The sequence below is a fragment of the Microtus pennsylvanicus genome, chromosome 7 (assembly GCF_037038515.1).
Source record: "Microtus pennsylvanicus isolate mMicPen1 chromosome 7, mMicPen1.hap1, whole genome shotgun sequence".
NCBI lineage: Eukaryota > Metazoa > Chordata > Mammalia > Rodentia > Cricetidae > Microtus > Microtus pennsylvanicus.
The window spans coordinates 69,881,777-69,894,051 of NC_134585.1; the positions used below are offsets into that span (position 1 = coordinate 69,881,777).

At 38.3% G+C, this 12,275-nt stretch overlaps 1 protein-coding gene across 2 annotated transcripts in view; it reads right to left on the minus strand.

Annotated features, from left to right (window-relative positions):
• Adgrl4 (adhesion G protein-coupled receptor L4) overlaps nucleotides 1–12,275 on the minus strand; it is an 87,755-nt gene that overhangs the window by 20,304 nt on the left and 55,176 nt on the right. For both annotated transcript variants that reach the window (XM_075981089.1, XM_075981090.1), the window contains 5 exons: nucleotides 8,447–8,652; nucleotides 6,994–7,170; nucleotides 5,675–5,878; nucleotides 3,768–3,988; nucleotides 3,581–3,647 (listed from right to left, as the gene is read on the minus strand). In XM_075981089.1, coding sequence (XP_075837204.1) covers nucleotides 3,581–3,647; nucleotides 3,768–3,988; nucleotides 5,675–5,878; nucleotides 6,994–7,170; nucleotides 8,447–8,652 — 875 coding nt within the window. The remainder of the gene's footprint in view (nucleotides 1–3,580; nucleotides 3,648–3,767; nucleotides 3,989–5,674; nucleotides 5,879–6,993; nucleotides 7,171–8,446; nucleotides 8,653–12,275) is intronic.

Genomic DNA, 12,275 nt, shown 5'->3' on the forward strand with positions numbered 1-12,275 from the left:
ATATTATATTTCGTTATAATTAAATGCTGTGACATATTCACTAACATTTCAACAGCTAGGATCGGCATAGGCGCACATATGCACATGGGGTTGTATTTGATCACACATATTCTAATGCATATGATTTGGGGCTTTGGAAATTCTGTTTCCAAAGTTGTCTTTTTTGTTTGACTTTTTAGCACAAAAGGTAAGAATAGGAGAGTCATAACATAAGATTTGCTTTTGAATAATTCAGGATTTCTCCTTTTAATTGCAAAAGAATGGATACTTTATACATGGTATTTATAAATGATATTTATAAATGATATTTATCATTGCATTGTTGAGTTATTCTGGTATGACTCTCTTCATTTATCCTTTAGGAGTCTAGGACACGAAGCAATCAACTACCCAAAGACAGAGCACATGGCCTTTCTTGCTGCTTTATGCCTTATTATGGTTTTATTTGAAAATTGATTAAAATTCAAAAATGATTGCTAAGGACTTAGTAGATACTTCTGTGTTCTAGGGTTGCCTAGTATACACAGCAATAAGTAAAGTGTTAAAGATACAGCAGAGGATTAGAATCCAAACATTATCGGAATACATTAGAAAAATAAAATAGTTTCAAGTGTGGGAAGGGTCCCATGAGTCTCTGCACCGATTAGTCATTCCTGAAAGCAGGAAACACCAAGATCAAGCAAGTGTCCCCACAAGGATAAAGACTGTGATGTGGGGAGGTATGGCAAGATAAGGCTGAAAACAGGACAGGAGACATGCAGTCCCAAGACCTCCATCATTACTTCGTACTGTGAGGGGGAAACTTCAAGACATCCCTTTAGTTTTGTTCTTTAATTCTTTAATTACTTATTATTTTGGTTTATAGGATGATATCCATGTATATTTTATACATAGTCATTTATAGTTCTCCGTTTCTATGCTGGTCCCTTTTAATCATCAGAGAGAAGCAACCATATTTCCATTCAGTTGTTTGCCCCACCACTAGACCTGGAGAGCATGTGACCCCTTTCTCTTCACTTTTTTCCTTGCCTTTTCTTTCTCTTCTTTTTTCTTTTTCCTCTTTGCCTTCTTATTTTCTTCCTTTCTTCCCTTCCTTCCTTCCTTCCTTCCTTCCTTCCTTCCTTCCTTCCTTCCTTCCTTCCTTCCTTTTCTCCTTTCTCTTTTGTCATGTTCTATTTTGAGAAAGGACCTTCTTCTTTAGTCCAGGCTGATCTGAAACTGCTCTGTAGCTGAGGATGACTATGGGGCTCTGATATTCCTCTAATCATGTCTCAAATAGTAAGATTAGAGCAATGCACCGGTTTGCCTAGATGTATCTCTCTGTTTGTAGAAGAGCTGACGTTTCTGTGTGTTCCCCCTTTTTCGTTTTTAGAAATACTGCATGATAACTCATTTCCTTCCCTCCTATTTTGCACTCTAGGAAGCATGAAGACCACAGGAAACCCTAATCACAAGTGGGTGGTGGTTTCTGTGCTCACATATGTTTTCCAACTATGAGACAGTGAGCTCATAAAAGTGTGTTCACCATGCCCTACTCTTCTTGGGTGACCACCATCTTTCCTTAACACTGGTAGCAAAAACAAAAAGTTCTAGAAACATGCACTCCATTGTGGTCAAGGACTTTTAGCTGTGAACTATCTATATTGAGACATTTGCTGCCCTAGTGTCTACAAAAAAAATTTGACTGCTACACAGTTTCTTTGAATTTACCATTGAGCAAGAAACTATTCTGTGGCAGGAGGAAACGTTTCAGTGGAACTATGTTATATCATTGCACTATCAAGATATGCAAGTGTGGCTGCAGAGATGACTAGAATTAACTAATTCACTTTGATGTAGTAATTAGTGCTCTGGGACATTTCATAAGACACAATAACTAGAATGTTTTGTTTCTGAAGAACCCCACCTTCTGGTTAATCTGGGAAAGATCAGCTTGCTAGGACTGCAAAGAGGTGAACCAATCTGCTCACTCCAAACTAGAACATGGTGATGGCATTTATTTACACTTTGGAAAGTTTTCAGAATTCAGTTTTAAATCGTCCATGCAGAGTCTGAGTAATCCACTCTGAGGAATCTCTCTCCATTTATAAGTAGCTTTAAAACATGACTTCAGAGAAAAATACTACCCCATCTTGCTCTGGAGAAACATGGCCTCTTTCTTCCTGCTTTCAGCATAATTCCTAAATTTCCATGTTTCTTCTAAGCATGGAGAATTATTGTTTACCAAACATTCACTTGCTTTGTTGAGAAGATAATAGTAGAACAGAATACGTAAAATGTCTTCACACAAAATACTCATATAAAAACCACCAATGACGCTGTAGGAATAGGAAACCATTTGATCTGTATTATGACATGGACTATAATGCTGGAGCTGCAATAAATTATATTAGATCAAATAACTGAGGTAGATATAGAGACAGTTGTTTAAAAATATTTGCTTGATTAATTCTGAGAATAATAAACAATTATCCATGGTCAGAAAGAAGCATAATTTTTAATATATTGATTTTTACCCATATCACTAGCAAGGTGAGCTTGTATATGAAGCCATTTCTACTTAGCAGTTCCCTCACGACCATAAAAGATTCAAGAGAAAGGAGAGAAAAAAGAAAACAGAGGGTAGTTTATGGCCAAATCGTATGGGACAAAGTTGTCCAAAATATTGTCACAGCTGTTGCTTTAACAATTCGTCCTGTTCTTGCATCTCGTCAGACCTCCCTGACTCATTGACAGACTATTATATTCAGAATGGCTACCACAAACTTTCAGCACTCAGAAGGGCTCACGAGACATATAAAAATGTCTTTATTCAGAACGGAACCTATAATACCTGCCAAATTTGTAGGTTTGAAACCACTTTCAATGAGAATTAAAAGGCCATCTTCCTTGTTGAAATAGGACTATCAATAGTTGACTTGTCGGCTTGTGAGAAGTAGTGGTTTCTTGTCTCTGATGTTGCAATTTAGTTTTAAATCACTTTGTGATGACAGGGTACATAAAGACGGCAAAACTCTAAAGATGACGGTCTAATTTTCAAAGATGACCGATCATCGATAAAAGATTAAATAACGTAAACATTTGAAATGCTAGATTATCAAGTGGTTGGCACACTTTCAGTGTTTCAGGAAGTAAAGACACTCCCGAGAAGACAGATGATACATCTGCCATCCTTATTTTACACTATGCAAAATCCTATCCTTCCCCAAGAAAGTAAATGAATAGAAATTGCTTTTTGCTTATAAGTTATGTATTTTTCTCCACCCTAATTCAATATGTTAAATGGTACCAAATGACAGGCCCAAATGTTCATGATCAGTTTTTACAAAGCAGAATTTCTGATTTTGGAAGTTTCTTGTCTTCCATAGCTGACCCCTGAGTTCTTTTTTTTTTTTTAATTTATTTATTTATTAAGGATTTCTGCCTCCTCCCCGCAACTGCCTCCCATTTCCCTCCCCCTCCCCCGATCAAGTCCCCCTCCCTCATCTGCTGGAAGAGCAATCAGGGTTCCCTGACCTGTGGGAAGTCCAAGGACCGCCCACCTCTATCCAGGTCTAGTAAGCAGCTGTTATATACATACAAGAATGATTAGACACGCCGGTCCTATGAAGCTCCAGATAAAGTTGTTCTCAGTGCTCAGCCAGCATCTGAAAAGTGAGAGATAAAATCAGTGATCCTGTTGCACGGACTACAGCAAAACAACATTCTCAAAGATATGCCGAGTACCCAAGAGTGTCTTTCAAATGCTCACAGTCCGTTTTACTTACACTTTGGTGGTACCATAATACTTGTATCCTAAGGACGCTGAGAATCCAACAACTACAGCTGGGCTGAGATAGCCGAAGATATAAAAGTTCTTGTGCAGAAACCCTTTGTTGTAGATGAGCCCCACAACGATAAGATACAGGTGTATGCCTTCGATGCACATCCAGGCAAAGGCAGCTAGGAAGAAGTAATGAAGCAGGCCGGCGATGATAGAGCAGACCAGCTGGAATGTGACAGAAGGAACTGTGAGCAACATTTCCCTCCGAATTATCACAGCATCTCAACTTTCTTCATGAATGTGCCACTTTACCTCATGACTGATCACACTAAAATATTCCTGTCTCCCGGGTCCTGCTTCTAAGATGTGCTACTTGTCACCGATCTAAAAACACTGCACTTCATCAATGGAAGTGTCAACAGACCTGGGATTAGCTATTGACTTGTCCAGAGATTCGTCATTGTTGTGCATTGATGTTCTAGGATAAATTGGGGAACCTTCACATCTAAACTATCTGTTTCTCGGTGGCCATGTGATGGTTTAAACTGACGTCTGTCTGGAGATAATTCTCCTTTCCATTTTAATGAAGTCCAAAGAAACAGCTGATCCCATGCAAATGGGAACTCACTGATTCTGGACTGACAGCTGGGGAACCTGCATAAGATCCATCCATGCCCTCTGAACGTGGGTAACAGTTGTGTGGCTTGGGCAGTTTGTGGGTCATTAGCAGTGGAACCAGTATTTATCCATAGTGCATGGGCTCTTTGGAGTCTATTCCCTATGGAGGTATACCTTGCTCAGCCTAGATGCAGGGGGGAGGGCCTTGGTCCTACCTGGAAGTGTTGTGACAGACTTTGTTGACTCCCCATGGGAGGTCTTAGCCTTGCTGAAGAATCAATGGGAGTAGTGGGGAGACGGTGAAAGGAGCAAGAGTAGGGGAGGGAGAGGGAACTGGGATTGCTATGTAAAATAAGATTGTTAAAAAACAAACAAAGAAAGAAAGAAAAATAAAACACTGGGTCTTGCAGCCTACAATGTATGGTTGCCAGCGCCCAAGGTGGTTCACAACCATCTGTAACTACAATTCCAAGGGATCCAATAGCATTTTCTGAATTCCTTGGGCACAAGGCATGCAATTGGTATATATACATTCATGTAGGTAAAGCAATCATAAAGTAAATAAAAATAAAAAAGTTAAAGCATTATAATTCTGGCTGGTGTTGTGGTGTGAACTTCAGTGTTATTCACACCCCAAAATAGGGCTGGGGCTACTGCCATCCCCCGGGTTACAGACATCCTAGTTGCTTAGAGACCAAGAAGGGTTCTTGTGATCAGTAAAAGATTCCTCAAAGGACTCCATGGCAACCATGATGTCTTTGAAGTGCACTGTTCTTCCTTTTTTCCTCCACTTAAAGTCAGACCTTGTCTGCCGGCTCTGCCAGTCTGAAACTCCAATTTTCTTTCATGAGTACAGCTTTTAACAAATGTGTTACATGTCTAACTCCACTCTAGGACCTGCTTCTGTGCAGAATCTGGTTGATGAAATACGGAAGTCTTTGGTGAGGACCCAGTTCACTCCAGCTGTTTTGTGCTTACTCTCAATCCCAAAACAAACTTTGTTTCCACTTTTATTTAATCCTTGCTTATTGTCCATACAAAACCAGGTGTTTCTGTGGTATAAAATTTTGGTTTCCCAATAATTCACATAGTGAAGGATTTTTTTCATTTAATAAATTTTATGAGTATGTTGTTTAGATATATTAGCATTATAAAAACCTAGAAAAGCTAAGCAATTATCTGGCATGTCTGACGCTCTAAGACCTTTGTTATAGTTCATGTCTATGTGGCTTGTTAGTTAGATAACACTAGAGAAAATGAGAAGAAAGCATGGGGGGGGGGCAGGTTGCACACCTTGTTTGTGTTGATGTTGATCCCTACAAGGAAAACCAGTTCTGCCAGGAAGAGGCTGCAGCAGAGGTTCTTGTGAATTGTGGTTCTGGTGCTTTGAATCTCGCTGAAGAACCAGAAGGTGAAAATGCACATGGCGAGACAAACCAATGAGATGATGATCCCGAGCTGAGTGATCCTTGTCAGGATGTTATAATCTTTAATCCCCTACGGGCAAATAATAACAGCGCTGTTAAGAGGAAGACTGAGTGACTCAACAAAGGGACCACAATTCTTAATGAACTTCTCAGGGAAGCATTAATCAAAATGCTCATAAAATGTAAAAATAAAAATGTACATTTAGATGAGAAAAACTTGCACTTGGTATCCAGAGAACTCCGATATAAATCATGTAGCGGGCTAACAGTGCTATAATTAGTGATTTCTTTTCCTTTAAGCATAGTATATATTAGTACATGCCTGAATAATGTTATCGCCATCAGTTGCATGATATTGGAAAGGTAATTCATCATTGTAATGGAAAAATGGTTAATTAAAGCAGATTTATCAGTGGTAAGTCCAAGGCTTATGTCTATGAGGTGATTCATCTAAAACACATTAAACAAAGGTAAAAGAGAAACGGAATAAGTTAGAGATCAAAATAGTATATTTGGCACTGGAACGGAAATGAGTGGTTAATTTTTACATGAAGATTAGAAGTTTTTCCTCCTTAACACTCTGGAAATTTCATCTTTATAATTGACACTACAAATGTATTTTGACACTTAATAAATTTCATGGATTATAAGTATTAATGGAAGCAAATCAATGACCCGATGAAAAATACGTATTACAAATATATTTACCTTAATTTTTTATGTTTGAAAAACTTTGTGGTTTTATGTTCTTAAAGATATATTGAATAAAAAAGTGCCAAATTTTTATCAGGTATCAAATGACCCCATTATCAAGGGAAAGGTCTCTAGATACCATGGCACTAAAATGTGGGTAACTATAGAAATATGCAAGATCCAGAGCAATGGAAAGATATTACCTTTAACAAGCAACATAATAGATGTTATGGACCAGACAAGTCCTTGATAGGAAATAAACTGAAAATTCCTTATTATGCATATCCTAGAAGAGAAGGAAAGAAACAAAGACAAAACCAAACTAAAAGAAAATAAAAACCCAAGGTTTTCAATTCCAGTAAACCTACAGTTGGCTCCCACTAAAATATAAAAGGATTATTCTTTTTGATGATGTGAGGTAGGAAGAAAAAGAGTAAGGACAATGAAGAATGATGGGCAGCTTTGTGAACACACAGCCCAAACTTGGCTTACAATGGAGGTACTGGAAGACATCAGAATCGCAAAGTGTGTCAGGTGACTACAGCGGCATGAGGTGTGGGTGTCATTTGAGTATGTCCGTTCACAGCCCTCAGAAGACCAGCTGCCATTCCTCATGTCATTGGCCGAGTAGTTCCAAAAGGCACACTGTGTCCTGTACTTATCTGACACCTGAAAAATAGACATCCACCCATGAGACAATATCTGTCAGCCCAGCCTTCGTTGTATTTAAAACATCACTGATAGAATTAGCACCATGCTTAACATGTAAACACAGGATCAATGCTGATACACGACACCTGTTCTTTTGTAATAGATTTGAAATTTATATTGCAGCAATGTTACGTATTTTTTCAATTTTGTAGAGTGATAAGTTTTAATAAGTGAGATCATGTATATTTCATACAAAAATTATGTTTTTATTCAGCAAATGCTTACTTTTTTATTGAACATTTGTCAATTATATGCTAAAAAAGACAATATTGACCAAAACACTGTGTGTTTACTGTTGATCTTACATTCTACTTGTAAATAAAAAATTATGAAGGGAGAAAAGCAAATGGGAAAGAAGAAGAAAATGTGATGGAAAAATCGAAGAGACTTTTCCTAGTTCATGATGTCTAGTTATGTGGGCACATCATGTGTGTGTGTGTGTGTGTGTGTTAACATGACAGAGCATGTTAACCATGCAGAAATTAGAAGACAACGTACAAGGGCTGTTTTTTCCTTCTGTGATGTCCATATGGTTCTGAAGGATAAATTCAGGGTTGCCAAGCTTTGTTCATTGAACCATTTCACAAGCTCTTAACAATGGCAATGGGTTTTTGATCCTACTGCACGTACTGGATTTGGGGGAGCCTAGGCAGTTTGGATGCTCACCTTACTAAACCTGGATGGAGGTGGGCGGTCCTTGGACTTCCCACAGGTCAGGGAACCCTGATTGCTCTTCGAGCGGATGAGGGAGAGGGACTTGATCGGGGGAGGGGGAGGAAAATGGGAGGCGGTGGCGGGGAGGAGGCAGAAATCCTTAATAAATAAATAAGTTAAAAAAAATATCATTGTTACATCCTTAAAGCTATGGGCTTAGAAACTGCCAAAATTAATAATGTACTTAAAACAAAACAAAAGGATAGTTTCATCTTAGAATATTAAACACGTGACTCATTGGCATTGACAAGAAGCTTTGAGAAGAACTATGAATGCAAAATTCTTCTTTAAGAAACACTAGTTGACTGTTGGAGTTGTAGTGGTAGAGTACAAACACTGAAGAGGAAAACATGGGTTCTATTCTTATACTGTAAAAGAAGCATCAAAACTATGTTATCTGCTTTGTTTAATTTTCAATATGCTTTCTCTCTGTAACTTACATATAATTAAAGTAATGCCGCCAACGCTTATTCCAATTCACTGAATGCACAACCGTCTTAACTAACTCCAGAAAACTTACCTTTCCATGACTTAGTGTGAATGTAATTTTCTCAAGTTCATACAGTGTGGGTGGATTTGAGCTAATTGAAACAGAAATCACTGAAGAAATGACTTTTTCCTTTTCTTCAGAATTCTCATCATCTTGAGAGTCCGGGAAGAAGTCATCAGATGGGGAAAGCAAGGGGCCAACATTCTTATAGCACAGGAATGCAACTACGACACTGCCTGCCAATCAAATAAATGTAGTCGGTGGGCTCACAAATCAAAGTGCATTAAAGCTCTTAACACACAGAGACCTAGTAGAAGGCAGGTGTACGCCACAGAAATCATGAAAACCCTGACTGGAATGTGAAGTCCAACATCCGTATATGCATTATCAGATTACATTCATGTCGTACATTTGACCTCTGAACGCTTACGGCATCACCTTTTCACAAACTTTGGTTGGACGAAAAGTATTTCTAGATGAATTGAGAGCCTGATCCTAAGAGAGAACCAGAATTTGAGACATATTCACCCCCAAAGAAGCAAGCTTTAATTCTTCTACAAATGAATTGGACTAAAGAGGGTTGAGAACTGGTTAAGCGGTGACATGCCTCTGAGGTCAGCCGTGTAATCACCGCAGTGCTGCCTCCGAAGGTCGAACACTTCAGTTCTGTGGAGTCAGACTCCTTAGCACTGTTGAAATGCAGTACCAGAATACAACCCACTGCTGAAGAATCACAACATAAGCACTGATATTGTATTGAGAAAGCACTGTGCTCACAGAACTGGGTTCCTCCACACCACACTGAAAAGTGGCATTCCTTCCACATAGTCATGGGAGGTCTAGCTTCCAAATTACATTACTGTTCATTTTAATTATTACAAGGCCTTCTTTAACTAGAGACATCACATGGTCTTTCTTTGACCTACTAGCTAGCTTGAAAGACATCTATCCATGAAACATATAGGTATTAATCCACGTGGTGATCAACTTTCTTGTCAACGCCTGCGGAAGAGGGAACCTCAGTTGATGAAATGCTTTGAATAGATTCACCCATGAGCATGTCTTTGAGGCGTTTTCTTGAATGCTAATTAACGCAGGATGGACCATCGCATGGTGGGCGGTGCTGTCACCGGTGGGTTATGTCTGGGCTGTATGAGGAAGGCAGCTACACAGAAGCCTGAGAAGGGGCCAATAGGCAGAGTTCTCCATGGTTTCTGCTTTGCTATTGTCACCAGGTTTTCTCTTGGCTTCTCTTCATGATGGACTATAATCTGTCAGTCAAATCAACTCTTTTCTCATCCCAGTTACTTTTGGCCAGTATCACAGCATCCTACCCAGAGCCATCTGATGTATTTGGGCTAGTGATAGGAAGACTCTTAGAAACGAGTATGATGCTAATGTTTTCTGTTGGTTGACCAAGGCTTGGAGGAAGAACTGAAAATTTCAGGAAGCATGAAGTCCACTTAGAGGGATGGTTACTTCCTAGGGGTCATAGTGAGAAGTGGTCCCAATTCACATGAAAATCTAGTTAAAGAAACATCATTAAACTATTTTTATTAATTACTGATATCTAGAATCATATTTCAAAAGCATCAGTTTGTGATTTTGGATAAAGGGTGTCATAGAAATCCCCTAAATCCTCATGGCATGTCCCATGTCCTTAATGAATATCCTTTCAGCTTTTTCATGACATTTTTAACCTTTCCAGTTTCTTGTTGTTTTTACAATTAATTGACGCTGAGCTTCCTTATCAGTTGTAAGCTTGAGTGTGAAATGTTCCCTAATCAATTGTGCTTGGTCTCTAGTTGGTGGGGGTATCTTGACTGCTAGAGAGCATTTAGGAGATGCTCTCTGCCTTGGAAGAAGTAGCTGGCTAGGCCTGGAGCTTTAAAGGTTACTGTTACTCCCAGTTCCACCCTGCTTTCTCAACTTCATGGTCTTTGGGATGTATGAAATTTTCCGTCTACTCTGCTTCTCTGCCATGAACCCTTCCATGCCTACTCCCTCCCTTGCCCCCATGACTGGCTGACTCAGAATGGACCCTCCCAAACTGTAAGCCAAATAAACCTTGCCTCTTAGAAGTTTCCCTGGCAGATATTCTGTAACTAATGAAACAAATCTGTACTTTCTACTAAAAAATAAGGCTCACTCACCAACAAAAGGAATTGCAGATGTGGACTATTTGAAAAAAGACTATATCATTTCATACTGAATTCCATCTGCTCTCATTTTTTTTGCTTATGATGTTTTTGCTTTTTTTTTATCATGTACTTTTTCTATATTCTGTTAGCATTAGCATATCTTTTTTCTAAGAACAAAAAACAGTATTTCATTCAATGTCTAGAACAAATGTGTATTCATTTAGCGCAAATGACTGTGTTAAAGTTCTGAAGACATCATTTTAAGATATATATATATTCACTTGTTAATAGCTATTGTTAGTAGTATATAATATATATATATATATGCACTTGTTAGTAGCTATTTTCCCTCTTTCTTTCTTTTTCCTGTTGGAATATTAGCAGTCAATTTTACCCCAGCAATGCAATCATGCTTTGCAACCTAGATTACTAGTAAACCATCTGGGTGAAAAAGTTAAGATTTTTCTGAATGTTAAATTTCAAGAGTAAGTTTCCAATATACACCATACTGTGAACTTCTTAGAGACCCTTGTCCCAAATGGCTTCATGCTCTGGTTTTTTTTTTTTTTTTGGGGTATTCTAAATAATCTCAGCAGGACATTTTTCAGGAGTTTGTTTGGGCATCTGATTATTATCCCAATTTTACAAATACTTCCAAGAAAATAGGTAGAATTCCTTAGTAGAGTCCGTTATGCCTTTATCGCAAAGCTATGGTTCGGAGTACTGAGCCTCGTCTTGTCACCCTACCACAAACCTACCACAGCTCTGAATTTAGCTCACAAAACACTATAAAGCCATCTGTGAAGACGATCTCTCTGCATTCCTATCAACGGCATCTTGTGTCTTTCCTAATGAATTTTACAAGCAAAATCTCACGCAGACGTTACTGGAAGGTGAGATCAGTTTGCACATTCGCCCTTTCTTTTAAGATTCAACCTTGAGGAAAAGACGTTTTATCATTCTGCTGTATTGAGATCTGATATTATCATCTTCTTTCAGCTGTCCATTTGTGTGTGCCACCATTAAACATAACAAATCTACCATACAATCAGCCAGCATTGCTCTGAGATTTTAATTCTGTGACAGTTTCAACATTTGTCACCATAATAGGTATTTTCAATGCATTTTCTACAACTTCTAAACACTATTCAAATTGTCTTTCAAATTTCAATTGTTTCCCAGGTTCTGTGGATACGTTCATAAATATTATATGTATGCTTTGTTGAGTATGGTTTAGTAGCACATGAGCAAAGGGTTCAGTGGCAATACATCTTGGTTATTTTTCATTTGTTTTGTAACTATGTGTTTCTCACTTTGATCAGAAAATAAATAATGGTGAGGATAAAGAATAGAGAAAAAAATTACTAAGCGGTAGAAAACAAAATGAAATGAAGCAAAATTGAGAATAATAATATCATGGGGTTAGCTTTTAGGATGGTCATTATAATAAATTCTAGCTGTTCATAAAGCGGTTTCTGTATGTATTTAGAGTTTTCATCTATATTTTGATTATCCACCCATTCCTTGTGAAAAGGTTCCAATTCATGTTTACCCTCACAACTGTCTTCACCTATGAGAGAACAACCACAGCAGAACATGCATGATAGGGAGAATTTTCTGGGCACATTACTCCAAGATGCGATGATTGGTAACATACATTAAAACAGTTACCACGTGCTTGACTCCAGTTAGGTGACAAAGAAAAGCTTGTTGAATTG